The sequence below is a fragment of the Nuphar pumila genome, chromosome 10, assembly GCF_984573655.1.
Source record: "Nuphar pumila chromosome 10, dmNupPumi1.hap1.1, whole genome shotgun sequence".
Lineage (NCBI taxonomy): Eukaryota > Viridiplantae > Streptophyta > Magnoliopsida > Nymphaeales > Nymphaeaceae > Nuphar > Nuphar pumila.
The window spans coordinates 89941848-89963945 of NC_143258.1; the positions used below are offsets into that span (position 1 = coordinate 89941848).

Below are 22098 nucleotides of genomic sequence, written 5' to 3' on the forward strand. Positions count from 1 at the left end.
TATAACCAATGAGGATAACCCAGTTTTCTATTACTAGAAACACAAAGGTATCCATGAATCCCAGAACTTTGGCATCAAAAGGCCACATTCTCGGTACTCCAATACTTGTATAGATTTTCTGTCTCCTAATATCTAAAATATGAGGGTTATTATTACTTGGTGCAATGGTTGCATGGGTTACCAGCACCCGAGGCATGGTTAGGTGATGGGGCTCGAGCACTTTACAAAGTACTTGGGCCACACAAAACACAGAAAATTGCTACCAGGTAGCAAGCTTTTGTGTAAAACACAAAACATAGAAAATTGCTACACTCAATGATTTTCTGTGTTTTGTGGTTCAAGAATTTTGTGAAGTACTCGGGCCCGATCACGGGAACTACTCCTTTTGCATAAAAAAACATAAAACCAGGACTGACCTCAGTACAGGGCCAAACTGGGTATTTCCCTATAACATCCAAACACCTAAAATGCCAAAACAGTTGCAAGGGTTTTATTATCCTACCTTTAGTAGTGAAAAGATCAGGCACAAATATTTGTGCATTAAGCACTGGAGCACCCTCCATATTGGGGACAGGCCAGTCAGTTGTGGAGCCCAAGGCCAGATGGAGGGCAATCAGGTGCTTAATGCACAAATTTTGTGCCATGTGATTGCACTCAATCCCGATTCCCTTTAGTAGGCATTGCATGGATCAAACCAAATTGCTTTGGGATTGTCAACCATCAGCCGAGGATTGATTCTCTTGGTGGAATAAGTTGAGTAGTTTTCTTTTTTTGGACAGGCAAGCTTGGGGTTAACTCTTCGAATCTAAGACCCCTGGGCCATGATAGTTCAACCTAACTATCTCATTGGACCCCAACAAGTTGGGTAGTTAAAAATAGCATTCAGACAGAAGAAATAGAAAAGTAGAAACAAGTCAATCTGCAAAAATATGCGAAAACTAGATGCGTAGGGTGTCAACAACTCAGACCTGTATGGGGGTATGATATTACTTTCCTTGACATAAACTGTACAAGTTGGCCCTAAAAGTGTTAGAAAAATCACGAGGAAAATGAAATAAAACACAGTAATAATAAAGATAACAAAGACCACAAGATATACGTGGCTTAGACTATAACATGTTGGGGATCCTCCTGCAAGGGACAACAAAAGGGAGCGAAGGCATACCTGATGCCGCCATCGGTGAACCGGGATTGATGGAAAAGCAGTGGCGATCGGTGAGGAAAAACCACTGGTGGCTGAAATAGGGTGAGCTTCACTCCTCAGCCGAATTGCATCCCTCCAACGAGTGCAGGCACCTTCAGCAATCGGTGAGCAGGATTCCTCTTTCCTCACTTTATGAAAAACGCTCAGAAAAGGTAATTTATGCCTTAACCCTTCTTCTGTGTTTTTCTCTTGATTTCCTTATGCAGAGTCGCTCATGGATACCCTTTTATAGTTGTAGCAGGGGAACAGTTAGCGTAACCATTCCCTCCTTGTATGTTTATTGAAAGGAACACCAAAAGGGAAAGTTACCTTATTGTAGGTAACTGCCACGATGTGTGGCTTATCCCAACATTCTCTCACTTGTTTCGATGATAAACTAGTAAACTTTATAGGAATGACTTGATGAATTGATTGACCTTTACAAATCTATTCTACAGATCCTTAGTTAAATCTTTAATCCTTATGAGATTAACAACCATAATGAGAATCAATAAATTGTATGTGATCACTTTATTCATATGCATATGTCAAAAAGAGTTTAATAAGCTCATCCTCAATACATGTTCGGAATATAATCTCGGTGCTAACCCTTTAGTAAGAGGATCACCAATCATATCTTTGGTACCAATATTAACAATATGCACTAGATGATTCTATGTCCTTTCTTTAACAACAAAATACTTTAATTCTACATGCTTACATGACATAATATTTTTATTGTTATTCGAATAAGACAACGCATCTTCATTATCACAATAAACCTCCAGTGGCTTTTCGATGGAATCGACCACCTTTAACTGTGATATGAAGTTCTTCAACCATATGGCCTGCGAAGTAGTCTCGTATAATGCTATAAATTCTACTCTTATGATGTGAGCAGCAGTGGTCGACTGCTTCTCACTCCTCTAAGAGATCGCGCCCCTAGCAAGTAAGAAGACATACCCAGTAGTAGACTTTTTACTATCAAGACATCCTCCTAAGTCCGCACCTAAGTAGCCAGTGACATCGAGGTGATCAACTTTATAATACGTCAACATATAGTCTTTTGTCCCTTGTAAATATCGCAAGACTTTCTTAGCAGCCTTACAATGAGATATGCCTGGATTAGACTGGAATCTACCAAGCATCCCTACTGCGAAGGAAATATCTAGACGTAAACAAGTCTGCGCGTATTGCAAACTGCGAACAACTGATGCATATGGATAAGCACTCATTCGTGCTTTGTCATCTTCATTCTGTGGACAATCTTTTAGGCTCAATTTGTCACCTTTTGATATGGGTGATATACCAGGAGAACAATTCTTCATCCTATATCACTTTAATACCTTATTTATGTAGGATCTTTGGGAGAGACCTAGAAAACCTTTTGCTGTGTCCCGACGGATCTCAATGCCAAGTATATAAGCAACGTTACCCATATCTTTCATGTTAAAATGTGATGCAAGAAACTATTTTGTCTCTGAAAGTAACTTTATATCGTTGGTTGCAAGCAAAATGCCATCCACATACAACATCAATATAATGAACTTACTCTCACTTTCTTTAAGGTATATACATTTATCAATAATATTTTGTTTAAACCCAAAAGTCACAATGACTTAGAAAAATTTAATATACCACTGTCGGGAGGCATGTTTAAGTCTATATATTGATTGGTTAAACTTTCAAACCAAATGATCATCTTCAGAGAAACCAAGAGGTTGTTCCATGTATACCTCTTCATTCAGATCCCCATTGAGGAACATTGTTTTCACATCCATCTGATGTAACTCTAAGTCATAATGAGCTACGAGGGCCAAAATTATTTTCATTGACTCCTTAGTTGAGACTTGAGAAAATATCTCATTATAGTCAATGCCCTCCATCTAAGTGAATCCTTTAGCAACCAATCTTGTCTCTCTATGTCACCTTTAGAGTCCCTTTTGGTCTTAAAGACCCATTTACACTCTATGGGTTTTACTCCTTTAGGTGACTCCATAAGATCTCACACTTGATTCTTAGCCATAAAGTTCAACTCTTCTTTCATGGCTTTTATCCAGTGCAAAGATTGTTTGCTTTCAACAGCTTCTATAAAAGTCAACGGGTCATCATCTATATCTATAAAATCATCAGGCTCTTGAAGGTATACCATATAATCAAGATGTATGACAGATTTCTTAACTCTTGTGGATCTTCAACAGGTCATTCTTCAAGCTCAAATTGAACTTGTTCATCCTGTTTGTGCTCATCTGTATTGTCCACAATAGGTTTACTTTGGATTTATGCATCAACAACCGGGTGATCAACCACATCATCATTAGGGATAGCAATGTGGTATCTTTCGATATTTTTCTTAACAGATAATGAAATTTGATCATGTATTTCTTCAAAACCAAGGATTTTGAAGTGCACTTAATCCAACTAAACCATCTTCAAGGAATTTCACCTTATCCGTTTTAACAATTTATGGTGAATGAGATGGGCAGTAAAATCTGTATCCTTTTTATCTCTCTAGATAACCAATGAAATATCCACTTGTTGTTCTTGGATCAAAGGTTTTAATGTAGAGGTTATACAACTTAGCCTCTACAGAACATCCCCATATATGCATATAAGACAGTGATGGTTTCCTACCTTTCCACAACTCGTAGGGAGTTTTATGTACATATTTCGTAAGAACCTTATTCAAAATATACACAGCAGTCCTTAAGGCTTCACTCCACAACTTTATGAAAAACGTTGAATAATTCAATATGGCCCTGACCATTTCTTTAAGCGTACGATTTCTTTTTTCAGCTACACTATTCTGGTAGGCACTACCAGGCAAGGTATACTAAGACACAATGTCTTCCTCTTTTAGAAATCGTGCTAATGATTATTACCTTTGCCCCATATCAGTAAACCTACCATAATATTTGTCACATCTATCAAACCTGACTATTTTAATAACTTTATCGGTTTGTTTCTCTATTTCTTTCTTAAATTCTTTAAACATCTGAAAACATCAAATTTTTCAAAAATAAAGTAGAGATACATATACCGTGAATAGTCATCAATAAAGGTGACAAAATATTTCTCGCATGTATAACAAAGGTAAACGGTCCACATACATCCGTATGGACTATCTCTAATATCTCACTAATGTGTTTGGCACCCTCTTTATATATGTTTGTATGATTAGCCTTTATGCAATCAACACACGAGTCATTATCGGTAACATCTAGAGATTTCAAGATCCCTTCATTTATGAGTCTTTTTATTCTCTTTTCAGAGATATGACCCAACCTTCGATGCCAAAGCATGTAGGATTTATCATTAATCATGCTATATTTATTCTCAATCAATGCGTATTCAGAAGTCAAAGACTTCTGGGTTTGGATCCTCACGTTTAATTTATACAAACCATCATAAACTAATGCAGAACCAATTTTAATAGAATTTTTATATATGAATAACTTAGAATTTTCAAATTTAAAGCAATATCCAAATTTATTCAATCTTGAAATTGAAATTAAGTTTCTACTATATGATGGAAGATAAAAGACATCATAAAGATCCAAATTTATGCATGTATCTAAAGTGATCATGTAGGTCCCAATGCCCTTCACATGCGAACGCATCTCGTTTGCCGAATAGATGCTCTTCTCATGCATTGTTGGTTCCCTTATGTTCAGAAATGACTATAGACAGTTGAAAATATGAACAGTAGTACCATAGTCAATTCACCAGCTATTTTCAGAAATTTATAATAAATTATATTCATGAGAAATAAATGACAAATTACCTTTCTTTTCCAACCACTTCTTGTACTTTATGCAATCTGTCTTCTTGTGTCCCTTCTTTTTGAAAAAGAAACACTTTATGGGAGCTAAGTTAGATTGTTTGCCTTAAGATGTCTTATCTCCTGCTGACTTCTTTCTAACATTTTTCTTGAATGCATTCTTCTTTGGTCCTACCTTGAAGTCATGAAAAGTCATATGTGCACTTTTCACCTTTTCGCCTTTCAATCTCTCTTCCTCTTCAACACACTTGGACATAAGTTCATTGAATGTCTATTCATTATTATGTGTATTGTAAGAGATTTTGAAATGTCCATACTCCAAAGGTAAGGACACCAGAATCAAATACAGTAGGAAAGAATCAGAAATGGTCAGCTTCATGTCATTCAGCTAAGACGCTATGTTTCTCATTTCCAAAATATGCTGGCAAATATTACCCCCTCCATAATATTTCATAGTTATAAGCTTTGACATTAGGGTACTGGCTTTGGCCTTATTTGAACTCACAAATTATGCCTCAACAGCATTCGGAAATTCCCTCAATGTCCTGCATTGTGGGATAACACTGCGAATATTCTTAGCCACTTTAGATTGCAAAAGCAACAGGCTAAGCCTATTTGAGCGCTCTCACTTTTCAAAAGCAATCTTTTGATCCGCAGTACTTTGATCAGTCAGGGCAATGAGTTCATTTATCCTTAGGGCCAAATCTAAATCCATATACCCTAATATAAATAGAATAGTTTTTTTTTCAATCACTAAAGTTAGATCTATCAAGAAAAGGTATAGAACTTGCGCCATCTAAAATCACAAAAATAGAAACTGCATGACAAAAGACATGTATCAAAAGAAAACATATACGAGACAAGCTTGAAAAAAAAATAATAAATAAAAGGCCCTGAATATACTTATTTTCAGGTGAGTGTAGGGGGTCATTAGAGTTCTACTTTAGTAAGAGCTTCGACACGCGTAATCACTACACCTACCGACCATGGTTGATAAAATTGAGGCTCATGTAAAGTTAGACCATCAACAGATGGTACCTTTGGATACACATGTGCAATGTATCTCAACACATTTGCCTTATTTTACCCTACCTAAATTCCAAACATGATAAAACTATATTTGGGTTGCTTATCGTTTCATGAATTTAAGTATAACAGTAATATTGCTAAATCTATATGATAGTACAAAAATATGGCAACATATGTGTATTCAGTCACTTTGGTGACATCAATTCACTAAGTCATCTAGCTAGCATTGATGCCAATGTTATACATTTATTTATGCATGCATAATTATAAATAAATGCATGAATAATAACAAAATTCAACCTTAAATGGGTAAAACCCTGTGTCCATAAGCAGGAATCAGTATAAAAGCACTCTAAACCGGTCTGAAACAGCCCCAAACCGGTTATCCAAGGGTCTGAAACAGTTTTGAACCTAATGAACCAGTGTCAAGTATGAATAAAAGTTCATAAAACCTTATAACTGTATGCCAAAATCCTTGTATCTTCTTATATTTATAAAAACAGGGTCTTAGCATCTTGGAACTGGTGAAAATGGCTCTGAACTGGTCCCGAAAGGGGCTGAGTCAGTCCCTGATCTGGTTCAGTCCAAATAGTGCCTGGACCCTTACTGGATCTGAGTCTGATCCAGTTATAACTTGATCCGGATCTGACCTGATTACCAACTAGATTCAAATCTGACCCGGTACTAACCAGAGCTGAGTCAGACATGATATTAACGTTATCCGGGTCAGACCCAAAAAATACTGGATCTGGGTCAAACCCGGTAATAACCGGATTCGGGTTTGACCCGGTTACCAACCGGATCTGGGTCTGACCCGGTTATAGCGGGATTCAGGTCTGATCCAATAATAACTGGATTCGGGTCTGACCCGGTTACCAACCGGATCCAGGTCTGACCCGGTTAAAATTGGATCCGGGTCTGACCCAATCATAACTAGATCAAACCCATACCTTGACCCGATCCGGTTTCACTGATAAAAAAAAACAAAAATAGAAACCCAAGGGTTTCTGTTTACAAAAGTCGGTGAAATCGAAAAGGGGGTTTTACCCTTTTGACTTGCCGACGACCGATGTCGCCTGCCTGTCGGCTCACAAAGGAGAAATGGCACCGGCCCCGACGGCCTCCGATGACGTATTCACCCACCTCGTCCGATGGTAGAGGGGAAACTGTGAAGGAGATTTCACCACCCTGAATGCCGCGAGACGTCGGACGGACCATGACGGTGGTGAAGCGGTCGGTGAAGGCCGCCTCTTCTCGATGACGCACCCATTGGCGTTCTGCAGACGACAGTGAGAAAGCTCCACTGGAAACAGGGAAAAAAGGGGTTTTAAAACCCCATGCTGCATGTCGTCGGACATATGTCGGCGATCCGACGAAAGCAACCCCCCTTTCGGCAATAGTCCGCGGTTGCCCCCGACGATGATGGAAGCTTCTACAACCCGACGGCCACAGGTAAAAACCCGATCAATTTTTTTTTTACTCTATCGCCCCACGACGATAGTCGCCGTCTACCGGTGACACTATGTCGCCCAACGATGACCTGCTGTTGACTACCATCACCTCAATGTCACCCCATGGTGATGTCGCTTTGTCGAAAAAGCTCTGTCGCCTCATGACGACAGTCGTCAAAAAATGCCATCAAGCCTGCAACGGAAGTGTAGTGGGCCCATAACCCAATGTTGGGGATCCTCCTGCAAGGCAGGATAAAAGGGAGCGAAGGCGTACCTAATATTGCCATCGGTGAACCGAGATCGATGGAAAAGCGGTGCCGATCGGTATAGGTAAACCGCTGGTGGTTGAAATAGGGTGAGCTTCACTCCTCAGTAGGATTGCATCCCTTTAGCGAGCTCAGGCACCTTCAACAATTGGTGAGCAAGATCCTTCTTTCCTCACTTTATGAAAAACGCTCAAAAAAGGTAATTTCTTTTTCTCTTGATTTTCTTATACATGGTTGCTCATGGATACCCTTTTGTGGCTGCAGCATTATCTAAATGAACACCGAAAAAAAAAACAGTTAACTGTCACGATGAGTGACTTATCCCAATATAACCTAGATCCACCGGCAAAGAAAAGTAAGGTTTCGTAAACAAAAATGGAGATACACCCAAACCTTTGATGCCAAACCTTAAAAAAAAAAAAGCTACTACTCATCCCACCTAACAAGGTACTACCATACTTTAATTATGGTTCTCTCACCCCGTACATATATTACATTTACAGGAAGAAGACAAAAAGAGAACTTTCATAAATACACAACTTTAAGTCAAAGTAGTCTCATTTCTAGATTAAGTCTTTACATGATATTAGAAAACAGATCTGCCATGGATTTTCTATCTCAATCGAATCGGGTCATGGAGCGAAGTGCGTGCAAAATTCAAGGCACACTTAAAAAATACTTGGCCCTACAGCAAACAATACATGATTCCTTAAGTGAAGATATATACGAATGTTTAGGATCAGAATCTACTACTTTGGAAATGTATTCAAATCAATAGGATCTATTTGTTCTGGATCCTGTTATGTCGAGTTTGGATATGATACGTATGGCTTGACATACGAGGGTTTATATAGGGTATCAGGGATTAAGACCTCTATTTAGGGATTAAGTGAGAAGACCTCTATTCAGGGATCCCACGCAGGCCAGTATGAAGACCTCTAATCAGGGATTAAGTGACTGATTTCTGTCGGCAAGATCTTCTCCCTTGGATCATCAATGATAAAAGATCCGATAAAGAAGATGGTTTGTTTGTCTTTATTATCATTCATTGCCATTTGACATAAATCTTACATGCAGATTAATCAGTGTATGTTTTGCATGGATTCAAGAAAAATATAAGGTTCTCCACATACATGATGTATTGAAGAATCACTTGCATGTGGGGCTGGTAAATGAGCCAAAGAACCAAACAAGAAATGTTCAGGCTTAGCTTGTTTACCTGTAGACTGAGCTCATGACTCGGCTTGCGTTTGTGTTCAGCTGAGCCGAACATGAGCTGGCTCGTGTAAAAATATTTTATGTTATTTATACATGAAATATATATATTTTTTATATATTACACTTGGTAGTTACCCATGTGGTCAGTGGGGTCTTGTGTCAAGCTGAAGGCCCATAATCGAATCTCGCTGGTGCATGGGGCTTCCGTTACTTTATCACAGTTGGGGCATGCAAGTCTGGGTGGTTGAGTCATCAACCCAGAGTTTACTTCGCAGGGAGGCAGGCCCATTAAGTGACCCACTGTGAGGGTTTTCCTTTGTCATAAAAAAATATATATTGCACTTGATATATATATTTTTTATATATTAAACTTAATAGTTCATATATAAATATGTATATTTTTCATTCATCCTTTTCTTTGTGCATATGTATTTTTGCATCCTTCACTTTATATATTAGACTGAATATATATATATATATATATATACGAGCTCACTGCCGAACACTCTATGTTCAGACTCAACTCATTTAAGATAAACAAGCTGCTTGTGGCTCACTCTCCAGCTATATGAGCCGATCATGAACAAGATCTTGACCAGCCCAACTGAGCCAAGTCTGGAGCCGTTGGGGTTCATTTACCAGCCCTACTTGCATGATATTTTTGTAAAATTATCAGTTGTAATTCGTCCTTGTGTCTTCTTAAAAGGACTTCTACTGCGCGGTTGCAGACATGGGCTGGGAAATGTGAATTTATTATGAGTGCTGTCAATTCACGTGCTACAATGGGCTCCACTTATTTCAAGAGTTCAAATTTCTCTCTGAATATGGTAATTAGGAATATGGAGGCAATAACCCACTTTTTTTTTTTTTTTTGGATTTATAACCAGAAGAAACCCGCACCCAACACTAAAACCTAAAACCTGATCACGTTGGCTCAGCCTGCCATACCTACAGTCATTGTGCCGACAACATAAAATTCCAAGGATAGAACCCCTGTCCCCGCATTAGCTTGCGCAGAAAGAAGACGCCAATGAGAATCGAACCCTGACTGCCAGTCTAGCAGACCAGGCCCATAGGAAAACTATTAAGTTGAATTCTCATGACTTAGCATCTCTTAGTGAATCACATAAACTTTACTACAAAAAGCATGGCCTGCTTTATATCAACAATTTAAGCTTATAGAGTCAATCTCACATATATAAGCATATCAAGCTGTTATCTGTGTACAGACAACTTAGTCAATGCAAGTATTTGTATGTGCTCTGGTCATTGTATTGGAATAGGAGACAAAAGCATGAATGTGTCACTTTGATCTGGAGACTCAGCCAGATTCAAAGGGGGAAGAGAGAAATGACTGTAGGTTGAGCTACCCCTTCTCATCTCCCTCATGGTAACCAAAGCAGCCATAGTGTTTCTAAATATGCTGTCTTCTACTGCTGCTATGTCTACTCTTTTTCCACTTCTTTCTTGCTCCTCTGTGGGAAATACCGTCTGCATTGTGTTCTCACATTCTTTGACCAACTTAGAGAGCAAATCTGTGGTGAAGAATGGTTGCTGTAGGACCTTTTGAATGAAGGGCAACCGTAACAAACCACCGGTTCTCTTGTCATACTTCTTCAAGATCTTGGCAATACCTGAAACACCATTTCGTATTTCCTTGTCAATTTTGTATGTAGATCTTGTGCAAAAATTAGCAATCCCCATTTTATTCTGTGCTCCTTTTGGTGCCTTGCTCAAATATAGGAAGTACCCATTGAGGGATCTATTTTTATTATTTTTTCAGTGAAGAATTTGGAGATTTGTTGAAAATATCCTTTGCTTGCTTTGTTTTCTATTTGAAAGTTCAAAAGGTCTCAGAATTTCATGTCACAAACGAAAAAGAGAACCACATTTTTCATCTGTTTGCTTTGGTGTTTCAGTCACAATATCACTTATCCTTTTTTTCCCGTTTATTAGACGGAAAAACCGCAACCGGAATGACCTGGCCGTGCTGGTTTTAGCCTGCCATACCTACAGTCGTCGTTCTGTTGGTGGCCCCCTTGACTTCTCCCTTACTCGTTTCTTCTTCATTTTGCTAGAGTTTTGTTCATCAAGTATAGTTATGAAGCTAATCCCCTTATTTATGTTGCTCTTTGCAGGAAATTTTGAATGACCCATCAAAAGTTGAAAGACCCTTTCATTGTTCCTGTTTTCATTTTGACCTTTGATAGAGAAAGTGAAAAATTACCCAATATGGTATTTTTCCTATTAGTTTTATAGCTTCAATAAAGATTACAGAAAGGATTTCTTTTCCGCTTTTTCTCCTTTTGGTTGTCAATTAGAAATATAAGGGAATGATACTGAAGTAACTTTTCTTATATTTGCAGTAGGAATAGAAAAAGGAAAAGAAACAAAAGATACCTGTATAATTGAGATTGCTGTAGTTCTCAAGAAGCACCATCTCTCCATGGAAATTAACCATCTCTTTGCTCAACTTCCCCATCTCCTCTTTGTACTCTGCCTCCGACGGCCTACTCCCATTTGGTCCCAAAGTAGCCATCACATTCTGAATCCTCTCTTGCAATTCCTACAAAACCAACCAACAATTTTTAATTATAACCCAACAGATTCTATCATCTTCTAATTCCAAACAAAACACTATCGAAGCAAAAGCACTACTCATACAAAAGACATTCTGCTACCATCTTCCAACTTTACCAAAAAGTATAAGACCAAAATCAAGATAAAGTAGAACCAAATTCAGTATCCTAACTTTTCCATAAAGCAAAATGCTCAATTTAACTCTAAAAAGAAAGGGTTAAAAGCACTGCCTTTTGCCATATCACAAACTCCTCCTCCTGCTCCATGAAGAAAGCATTGAACTTATCAATCTCTGCATTCAACAAGAAGATGAATTCTTCCTCTTCTGTGGAGACATTATTCGATGTACAACAAGAGGAAACCGAGCTATTGTTAGCTCCGTCTTCAAGGGTGGTAGATATCAACTTCACCCTCTTCTTCAAATACTTGTAAGAAACAAACTTGTCCCTCCATTCAGGCAGCGTTTCTTCGATCTGCCTCTTCAATCTCTTGCCAAATTTCATGTTTGCAGAAAATGTCCTAGTTGGTGTTGAGAAGTTGTGGAGTTGTTGGTGTTATTTACTGTTTCTGCATCTGCGAACGGTGAGGGGGTGAGGGGAGGGGTGGTGCTGGGAGACCACATTCTTAATTTAATGTGGGCAGTGAGAAAAAGGGAGGAATATTTGGAAGCATATGCGTAGCGTGTTAGAGTGACGTTGAAAAAAGTTGAAGGTTGGGAGCTAAGACATCCAACGGATATTCTTCTTTTCGTTCGCTTGGATGTTTCATTCAATTCTACGTCCACAGTGGTTAGGTGTTGGTCTTTTCAGGGACATTAGAAATTCAATGCACTGCAGTACGATGGCATGATGCCCTAGAATCTTCTTTTCCCCTTATACTAAAATGATGATCTTGACCGTTCAATATTCATGATCTAGATCTAAATATCTAATATGTGCCTGCTAATGTACAGTCTTGGTCTTTCGCAGCGTATTTTATCTTGACCATCTGTTTCTAATCCTACGACTATTGGCTTCTGCATTGCTGCAGTAATGAATAGCATTAATACTCTGCACTATAGACTCAAAGCACTTGATTTCAGTATTTGGCTATATACCCAATAAAATACAAGAAAATTGTGATGTAAAAGGTGCACAGGATTAAGGTGAAGATGCCATTTTATATAGGGGCTGACATATTATTATATTGGAATACGAAGGTGAAGCTGCTGTATCCAAGGATCAGGTCTTCATATACAACAAAAGGCAGGGTTTTTTTCAAAGTAGTATGAAATATCTTGGTAATTTATTCACTGCCTTTTACGAAAGACTCCATTACGTGTTCTATTTTGATATAAAGATGTCTTTTATCTTATCAACATAATAATTATTATGCCTTTTTAGTGAATGTAAGATAAGGCAATAGAAAAAAAAGAAGAAAAGGAGCGCAATCTTTGCTTTTCTTTTCAGCTACATCACCCTTGAGCAAACTTTATCTTAAATTGTGAGTTGATATATGATGAAAGTCTCTTGGTTGGTGGGCGTCCTTGGAAGGCCTGAAACTTGACCTACAAATGATTTCTCTCAAGGGCTCACTTGTTTCATGCTACTGTACATGAAACAAGTTTGGCATGAAAAGAGAGTTTCGTGTGACACTTCTTCCCCAGGGGGAGGGATGCTAAGCAACTTTCCTACCCAAAAAAAAATGAAGGAAAACTTTCATACAAAAAAGTTAATGTGAAAAACGGCGGTCTCACATGCCCCCCACTCAAAACACGTTTGTTTCACTCAATGTGAGAAAATGTCCCATTTTCATATGAAAATGGACCAGAAAGTTTCTTTAAGTTAGATTGGAAACTATGTGTGGTTGTGGGTTAATCTTAAAAGGCGTTTCACAAATTATAAGAGAAAACAATAGGAGTTTTAACAGCAGAGCCATGTTGATAATGCCTTGGAAACATGTTGGACTGGAAGGGGTCCCTTCACATTAAGGTTTTGTTGGGCATGAAGAATCAAGGTGAATAATATTCTTATAGGCTAAAAATTCTCTTTCGGTTTAGGCCAGCCAGTTTGATTGGGTCAAGCTTGACCTAACGTTGTATTAGACTATGACTTCGTCCTTGAATATAGGGTAGGTTTTAGATTGTTCATGGCATCAGGCATCAGCTTAGAGCCGACTGGATCCTCTCTCTCTCTCTCTCTCTCTCTCTCTCTCTCTCTCTCTCTCTCTTTATTTGTTTGGCTTTTGCTCTTGTTCAGTTCATGGCTTCAACATTTTGTTGATCTTCATGCGCGGTGGTAATGTTGAATTTCTTTCGTCTCTCTCTCTCTCTACACACACCATGGATTGTGTGTGAAAACCTAATACTGAACCTAATTCAAGCTATGGTTCAGTAAACCTAGAGCATGTGCTTGTGTGTGAAAAAGAAGTTGGGAGACCAGGTGCAATCACATAATATTGAACACTTTAGTATGCTGCTGCACTTGATCTGCCCTTCATCTTCTGTTGGGCCCTACAGCTGATAGGTTGTACCCCGAAGATGGAAGGCGCAGCACACTGATAGTGTGCAATGTAATTGCATCTGATCTGCCCTCGAAAAAGAAAAAAAGAAAGAAAGAAAGAAAGAATCTATGCTGCCTATATGGAAACGCCAGCCCTACAATTCAGATGCAAGAAGGCTGCTTGTTTTACTGCTGAAATAGAGGGAATTAGGTCAAAACACCAACACCATGCACGGGGCAGATCAGGTCATATTAATTGAATATAACATTCATGGCTATATTTAATCCCCACCGCACATTAATTCACTCACACTTGATCGAGGTGTGTGTGAGCCCCACTCCTCACAAGTGGTACCTCAGATTGTAGATTCAATATGAAATAATTTAATGAGAGAAAAGACGCCATGGGAGACTATTCAACCTACTTTATGTCCTGAATTTGGATAAAAGGTTATGACAGGCAGCGGTTGTTTAAGGCAATGTTGTCAGTATCGGTATCTTCCCTGTATCGTTTGGCCAACGATTCTGGTGAATCCGTCCATACCGATTCTGAAGTGAATAATTTTGAATCGGTAAAAAATAATTAAAAATATTGTGCTAATCGGAACGTGACACGTGTTAAAGCTATTAAAATAATATTTAAAATATTAAAAAAATAATTTTAAGTATTTTTTTATATTTTATTACAAAATAACCGATTCAAGAGTGAATCATATCGATTTTCTGCCTGATAGGCATCAATAATGACAACATTGGTTTAAGGACAACTTAAGAGATTAGGAAGAGCTTAATGTTTGTGCTCAAGAAAATGAAAAATTGCATGATGAAAACATAAAAAAAAAGGTCCTATGTTACGAGCCTGCCCTAAAAGTGTCAACAAAAAAAACTTTTAGCGGCAGTGGCTGGCCACCACTAAAGGTCATTTTTTGCACAAAGTCAACGCACGACTGTGTGCGGGTGTGTGTATAAAATAGGGAATATGTTCCTATTGCCAGCGAATAGGGGTTTTCAGGGTGTTTTCTCGCAAATCTGACCATACAGATGTGTTTGGCAATGTCGATTTGCTAGAAAAGAATGCTTGGATCCTATAACATAAATTTTTATGCTTGAATTTCTATGGAATTTGTAGAATATGGATTTTCAAACCTTATAAAAGCCTACTCACTTGCTAGATTCGGACCATCCAAGAGTTCATTCCAATAAAAGAATGCATATAGAACACATCTTCACGGTCATGTTCGAGAAAAACACAAACAAAAAATCTTTCAAAAACCTATGGGGTGCATTAGGCACAGATTGGACTAAGCGATAAACATTTCGTTAGTTTATCACAAGCTTTCTTAAGATTAGTAACTGGCTGAACCACGTTGTCAGGTTAAAAAAAAGAAGGCTTATATTATTGGATCCTTCTACCGATCCAGTGTGACCATTGGGTCTCACACTTAAAACCCATAAGTCAAAGATGAATCTAGGTATATTGGATTTAAAATATGGATTTAGCTATTAGATCCAGATTAGTGAGTCAAGAATCCAATGACCTACTTACATAGTCAGCTGTTGAGTTATGAGCACTATCACATCACATTGGATTTTCAGCATATTTGAGAATCCAATAAAATGGTTATGGCTAGGTAACGGCTGCTTAGGAGAGAAGGATAAGTATCTCGTCCCCTACCTCTGCAGCTACAGGGATAGCTCCATAATTACATCAAGAAACCCTTCTTAAAGCAGTCTGTTAATCTCAACCCTATTTTCTTCTCCTCTATCGCCTAGAGAGCTCACTTTTACTGCACACACACACCACCCTCATAAATCCTACATGTTCAAGCTAGAAATATGAGTTTTGCATCTGAAAATGAAAACTAATCAATCAGGTCAAAGATCGAATTTGGGCTGACCCAACCGGACCGACCCATCTTACACAACTTGAAACGCCAACTTTAACAAGTTTATATCAATTCACGTCTCGATTGTTAAACCAAGCAGATGTTGGATTGTGGATTACGGACTCAACAAAAAGCATAGAAGTCCACATGAATATGGGTCCACGGATAGACACATTCACGCCTCTGAAAGTTGAACCACAGAAAATGGCAATCCAAACAGACACCGTAATCCTGTCCATCCTTCCCTAAGTTCATTTGTTTATGAGAAAACAGCTCTTTCCATGGAAAAGAGTAGTTGACGCGAAACAAACGCACACCATTGGAAAAAATGGTGAATCCATTTTATATTGAAAAATGATCCCTCGCACACCGTGCCTTTCCATCTGGAAAACAAAGACTATGAAGATCACCGTCTCATAACAATTGAAGTGCTGGTGTTCTTGTTCTTGGTCAGGTTTCTGTGACGCACAAATGGACTACAATTATGGCAACTGAGGATGCTAATTTCTAGGGTATGGTGCAGGCTTTTTAGGTAGGTTTTTCCCATCACAACCGCGTATTAGCGAACCTCCAGTTGGTAAAACCCTTGAAGTCTCCCGTGCGCAGACCCAGCTTCAACCTTGCAGCAAACGATGCCCCTCATGGATTTCGAACCACGGTCTTTCCATGTCAAGCGACAAACAGTGGTCACCCCTATCAAGAAATTAAGTCCGAACCCTTTTAGGTGGATGTTGGTATTACCACATCCCACATAATTAGTTTCTTTTTTTTATTATTTAATTTGGTGTGTAGGGGGGGGGGGGGGGGGAGGTGGGCGTGGACGTCGGTGCCGGAGCCCAGCCTGTCTCAGTTACAATCGGGATCAGGTTGAAATTGGGTCGGGCCCTTTAAGCCCGACTCAGTTACAATTGGGATCAGGTTGGACTTGGGTCTGGCCCTTTAAGCCCGACTCAGTTACAATCAGTCTCAGGTGGAGCTCAGGCCCAGCCCTTTAAGCCCGACCCAGTTAATGGGTTGGGCTTGTTGGGCCCTGTGCATTTTGCACATAGGTCTGGCCCGATTTTCTAATCAGGAATGGGCTGGAAAGTGAAGCCTGAGTCCAACCGGGTCGGGTACCCTAAGCAGGACGCCCGCCTTTTTGTGTGTGTGTGTGTGTGTGGTGGTGGTGGGTGTGACTCAGAGAGAGAGAGTTCTGATGCCTATGATTTTGTTTTTAGAAAAAAATCATTTAGGGGCTAACCTTTTGCACTAATTCCAGATACTGCCCTCACATTTTCTAAAAATTCCAAAATTTGGCTAAACTTTTCCTAAAAATTGTCAAATAATAAATGCAGGCCGACCCTTGTTTGACAGTTTTCAGGAAAAAATTTGGGCAATACATGGAAATCGAGAAACGTTAGGCCCATATTTGAAATTAGGGGAAAAAGTTTGGCCCCTAAATGAAAATTTTCCTTGTTTTTTAACCCGCGTATGAAATCGAATTTTATTTTCAGCCTTTCATCTTTTAGTTGAATTCATATGTTTCTTTATTTTGGTAGGAAAATCACAACCCATACATGACCATACATCAAACCCAATAGAGAAGGGCTTTCTGAATTCAGGTACATTGTAATTACACGGATATTTAACCCGACCCAGTTCAATGGCTATTGGCATCCCTAGTTCAAGACATGCCTTTTTCCTTTTTAATGTTTTATTATACGATTAAAAGAAGAGATAATTTCCAAATTGGCACCTAAATTTTCAGCATAATTAAATTGCACCTATATTTTGAAAATTTTCAAAATTCACCTAAACTTTGTCATGGCTAATTAAGAAAAATCATGGACAGATATAACATTAAATTTATAGCAAAATCTCTTTTGTGAACTTTAAAGTTTTTTTTTAATCACAATTTCTCTCTCCTCCTTTAAAGTTTGATTTCTCTTTTCTATAAGCTGAGTCAATTTGTTGTGAGACGAGGAGGATGATCTAACAAGTTAGAACATTTTAAAATAACCCAAAAATAACAAAATAAAAAATTGGTGGAGGAAGATATCAAACAAAAACCCACAAATTCATAAGCCTCCCAAACCCAGATTGGCATATAAAACCAATTGTACATTTTAATTGGTGGAAGGTAAAAAATTCCTCGTGCTAACCCATAGAGAGATGTTTTTTTATCTCAGCAAACGAAAGTTTGGTGCTTTTAGAATTTTTTTGAAGGTGCGCTTTTTAATATTACAAAAAAAAAAAACTACTTGTCATTTTGAAAATCATTCTTACACAAATAAAGGTAAATATAATTATAAATCAACAAAAAATTAGTTTTTTTTTTGAAAGGCAAGTTAGGTTTAGGCAGACCACACCAGTTATTATTCAATGTACCACTGGGGTTTGAAACTACAACGTCCCACCACGAGGAGACGTGCACCAACAGGCATTGCAGGGCTCCATTCATAAAACTCATCATTATACTTGGAAGTGAGTCTAGACTATAGGATGATGGTAGTGCTCTGGTAGACCTGATCAAAAAATTTATGTGAGTGCACATGCTTAAAATTATTAAAAAATACTGACCTTATCAGAAAATAGATACGATAGTGACCTGAATCGATTATTTTTTCATAAATATAAAAAAAATTATTTAAAATAATTAACATGTGTTACATTATGATTGCCAAGTAATATTTTTTAGTTAGTTTTTGGCCGATTTGGGGCCATATCGATACTGATACCATTGATGGGGACTGCATGGCAATTTGGTCAAGATTCACATCTCGGATTGGGCTTACGGTGTTTCAGTGACCACACGGCTTCTCTTACTGTTTTCATTTTAAGGGGTGATCATATTCATCCCTTGTATAAATGTATTGACAGTGTTATTATTATCTTTTAATGATTTTTTTTTTCATTCAATACAAAAAGATAAACTTGATCCAATTCTAAATTATGTTGGATTGTAGAGGTTAGTGGGCGGTTATATACAAAACCTCTAGGAACGCTTGATGAACGTATACATGGTGATAGGGGTGGCAATCGGGTCGGGTTGGCGGGTCGACCCAGTGGGTTGGCAGGTCAGCATACCTCAACCCGAACCCGACCCATTTATTAAACGGGTCGGCTGTGGCAAACATGAACCCGACCTGTTTATTAAACGGGTAACCCGACACGACCCACCAATCCGTTTAATAAACGGGTTGGGTCGGGTAAACGGGTTGGTGGGTTAGTGGGCGGGTTGATGGGCGAGTTGACGGGTTGACCCGCCCGCCTAACCCGTTTATTAAACGGGTCAGTCGGGTTGGCATACCCCTAACATGAACCTGACCCGTTTAATAAACGGGTTAGGCAGGTCGACCCGTTTATTAAACGGGTTAGTTTAAGCTCAACCCGAACCCGCCTAAGAGTAGGGTTGGCCGGTAGTGTCAGGTTTTGCCACCCTTACATGGTGATGACAAATCTTAAGGAGGCCAAGCAGACCCTGTATGTCCTTAGCCCCGAGTTTTTTCTGCCTTTGTGATAAAGTTTTCGGTGGGTGATGGTTAGTAAAATGAGCTTGGCTATCGGAGTGGAACAAAGCAATTTATGTAAGGAAATGCACAAAACCCTAGGATCTAAGGTGGTTTGACGTGACGCAGTTCTCTCACCAAGATTGTTTGATGACAACGAACCCTTGCTGAAAACTGGGTCAATTAATGGGCCCACCCCTAGACGCGATAAACCCTAGCTGGATGAGATCACCGAGCCCACCAGTTTCCCCACCAAGATCAAACACTGTTCGATCAAGATTCCTGGTATAAAAGGGATAAAGGTTTATTTAAGAGCTAAGGGAAGGAAAGTCCATCATAAAAATTTTGGGACTGGGTCATGAAATTTAAGGAACGGAATTACTAAACCGTAGTGTTAAGCTCGAGGTATGTTATATGGTAAGATATAGCTACGTTACTATGATGCAAGGAGACCTTTTTTTTTTTTTTGAAACCGTATCTTCAGGATACAATTAACGAGCCCAATGTATGTTACACTACAACAGAGCAGTAGATTAGCGACGACCACCTTTCGTCGCTAATCCGTCGCTAACCATGTTAGCGACGGATTAGCGACAACGCTGCGACAGTATGCTTACGTCGCGAATATTTCGACGCTAACTGGCGACGGAATTATTCCGTCGCCAAGTCCGTCGCTAATTGCGACGGAATAACGAGCGCTATATTCCGTCGCCAATCCGCCGGTACTAAACGGCGACCACGGCGTGGCGACGGATTTAATTCCGTCGCTAAGCCGTCGCTAGATTAATATGAATAGCGACGGAATCATCCGTCGCTAATCCGTCGCAAAAACGAAAAAAAATCAAAAAAAATTTATTTAAAAATTAATTACGGAGAACTGTACAATTTATATTTCCTGTACAATTTATATTTCCTGTAAATAAAAAACAAACCACACAAAAAAATTCATATAACAAGTATCTATAATAATTAATCGTTCCACCTTAAAACTAAAAAGTTTAATTATTTACAATTCAACAATTACAATTAGGAAAAATAAAAAAAATAGAACTTCTTCAACACAGTCCTCTAATCATCGCCAAGATTTTGTGCGTCTTCTTGTTCATTGTCTTTATCTGTCCCTTCAGCTCCACTACCCTGATTATCGCTAGCAGCCTACACAAGAAAAGAACAGTCAGTATTGATAAACAAAATATAATGAAATAAATTACACACTATATGTGATTCTATCATGTGCTCATGTGTGATCTAAGGCAATAAAAAAACTCTATATGTGATTCTATCATGCTCATATGTGTGCTAAGGCAGTCAAAAAATTGAATATGTGATTATAGCATGTTCATATGTGTTCTAAGGCATATAAAAAAACTCTATATGTGATTCTACCATGCTCAGATGTGCTTTAAGGCAAGCAAAAAACTATATATGTGATTCGATCATGCTCGTATGTGTTCTAAGGCAGTAAAAAAATTGAATATGTGAATATAGCATGCTCATATGTGCTCTAAGGCAGGCAAAGCCAAAAATTTTATATGTGATTCTATCATAAATGATATATAACATGTTCATATGTGTTCTAAGGCAGTTAAAAAACTCTATATGTTATTATAGCATGTTCATATGTGTGCTAAGGCAGTCAAAAAACAGAATATGTGATTATAATATGCTCATATGTGTTCTTAGGCAGTAAAAAAACTGAATATGTGATTATAGCATGCTTATGTGTTCTAATGCAATCAAAAAAACTTTATATGTGATTCTATCATGCTCATATGTGCTCTAAGACAGACAAAAAGTTAAATATATATATATGTGATTCTATCATGCTCATATGTGTGCTAAGGCAGTAAAAAAATTGAATATGTGATTATAGCATGTTCATATGTGTTCTAAGGCATCTAGAAAAACTCTATATGTGATTCTACCATGCTCAGATGTGCTTTAAGATAGTCAAAAAAACTATATATGTGATTATACCTGAGAGGGACCTGGAATCGAAGATCCCCTATCCTGAACAGCGGCCTTGATCTCATTTCGGAGAAAGGGGGCGACGGTGTATTGGAAGTAGTTATTCAGTGATTCATTAATGATCTCGCGTACATCATCACCGGAAAGAATAGTCGGCTGCTTGGAGCTTATGTCGGCGCAAGAAGTTGGTGAGCCGTAACTGGAAGAACCAATAACTGGTGAAGTGTTCATATTACTCCCAAACCCGAACACGCGACCTTTTTTGGGTTCACCTGCTGCAGTCACCCATGCTGTAGGATCAAATGATGGATGCTGAGTAGCGTCTTCACCATATCGCTCTACCATTTGTTGCTCATATGCCTCCTACAAAATAATGTTTAAAGTATTCATTAATAATTAATGATAACATTATGATGACTTGCATATATATTGCAATGATTATTAATAGAATTAATACATACCGTTGTCGTTCTCGCCTTCTCTGATACGAAGACTCCCGTGGTCTTCCGTTTATGTGTTTCTACAAACACATCCTTATATGGTACACTGCCTCCTTTTTCTGCTTCCTGCGAAGTTAAATGACAAAAGATTTAGTACACAAATTTGCAACTATACTTATAAAATTAATATTATATATTGATGAGTTACCATTTTCTTTAGGTGGCTCCCAAATGTCTTAGATCCACCTGTGTGTAGATGGGCTTCGGGCATCTTCGATCGATTTTGTGAAGCCTTCGCAGAGCGATTTTTAAATGCATCTCCCGCCCA

The 22098-nt window shown here is 38.6% G+C and overlaps 2 protein-coding genes across 2 annotated transcripts; both read right to left on the reverse strand.

Annotated features, from left to right (window-relative positions):
* Positions 1–10060: 10060 nt before the first annotated feature.
* On the reverse strand, positions 10061–12102 carry LOC149827286 (SPX domain-containing protein 3-like). The gene is made up of 3 exons (XM_090020281.1): positions 11739–12102; positions 11329–11494; positions 10061–10562 (listed from the first exon to the last, which is right to left on the reverse strand). Exons 1-3 carry the CDS (start codon positions 12009–12011, stop codon positions 10195–10197), a joined length of 807 nt encoding a protein of 268 aa, XP_089876407.1. The 5' UTR covers positions 12012–12102; the 3' UTR covers positions 10061–10194.
* Positions 12103–20271: 8169 nt separating this feature from the next.
* On the reverse strand, positions 20272–21570 carry LOC149827287 (uncharacterized). The gene is made up of 2 exons (XM_090019256.1): positions 21340–21570; positions 20272–20517 (listed from the first exon to the last, which is right to left on the reverse strand). The coding sequence occupies exons 1-2, from the start codon at positions 21559–21561 to the stop codon at positions 20431–20433; spliced, it is 309 nt and encodes a 102-aa protein (XP_089875382.1). The 5' UTR covers positions 21562–21570; the 3' UTR covers positions 20272–20430.
* Positions 21571–22098: the final 528 nt, after the last annotated feature.

What these genes read in the sequence shown, in the direction of transcription:
- LOC149827286 (XM_090020281.1), bottom strand. Translation starts at nt 12,011, where the DNA reads ATGAAATTTGGCAAGAGATTGAAGAGGCAGATCGAAGAAACGCTGCCT. An exon ending in AGTTTGTGATATGGCAAAAG is followed by an intron (nt 11,495 to 11,738) that starts GCAGTGCTTTTA and finishes TTGGTTTTGTAG; the next exon opens with GAATTGCAAGAGAGGATTCA. An exon ending in CAGCAATCTCAATTATACAG is followed by an intron (nt 10,563 to 11,328) that starts GTATCTTTTGTT and finishes ATGGTGTTTCAG; the next exon opens with GTATTGCCAAGATCTTGAAG.
- LOC149827287 (XM_090019256.1), bottom strand. Translation starts at nt 21,561, where the DNA reads ATGAACACTTCACCAGTTATTGGTTCTTCCAGTTACGGCTCACCAACT. An exon ending in CGATTCCAGGTCCCTCTCAG is followed by an intron (nt 20,518 to 21,339) that starts GTATAATCACAT and finishes TTTCTTGTGTAG; the next exon opens with GCTGCTAGCGATAATCAGGG.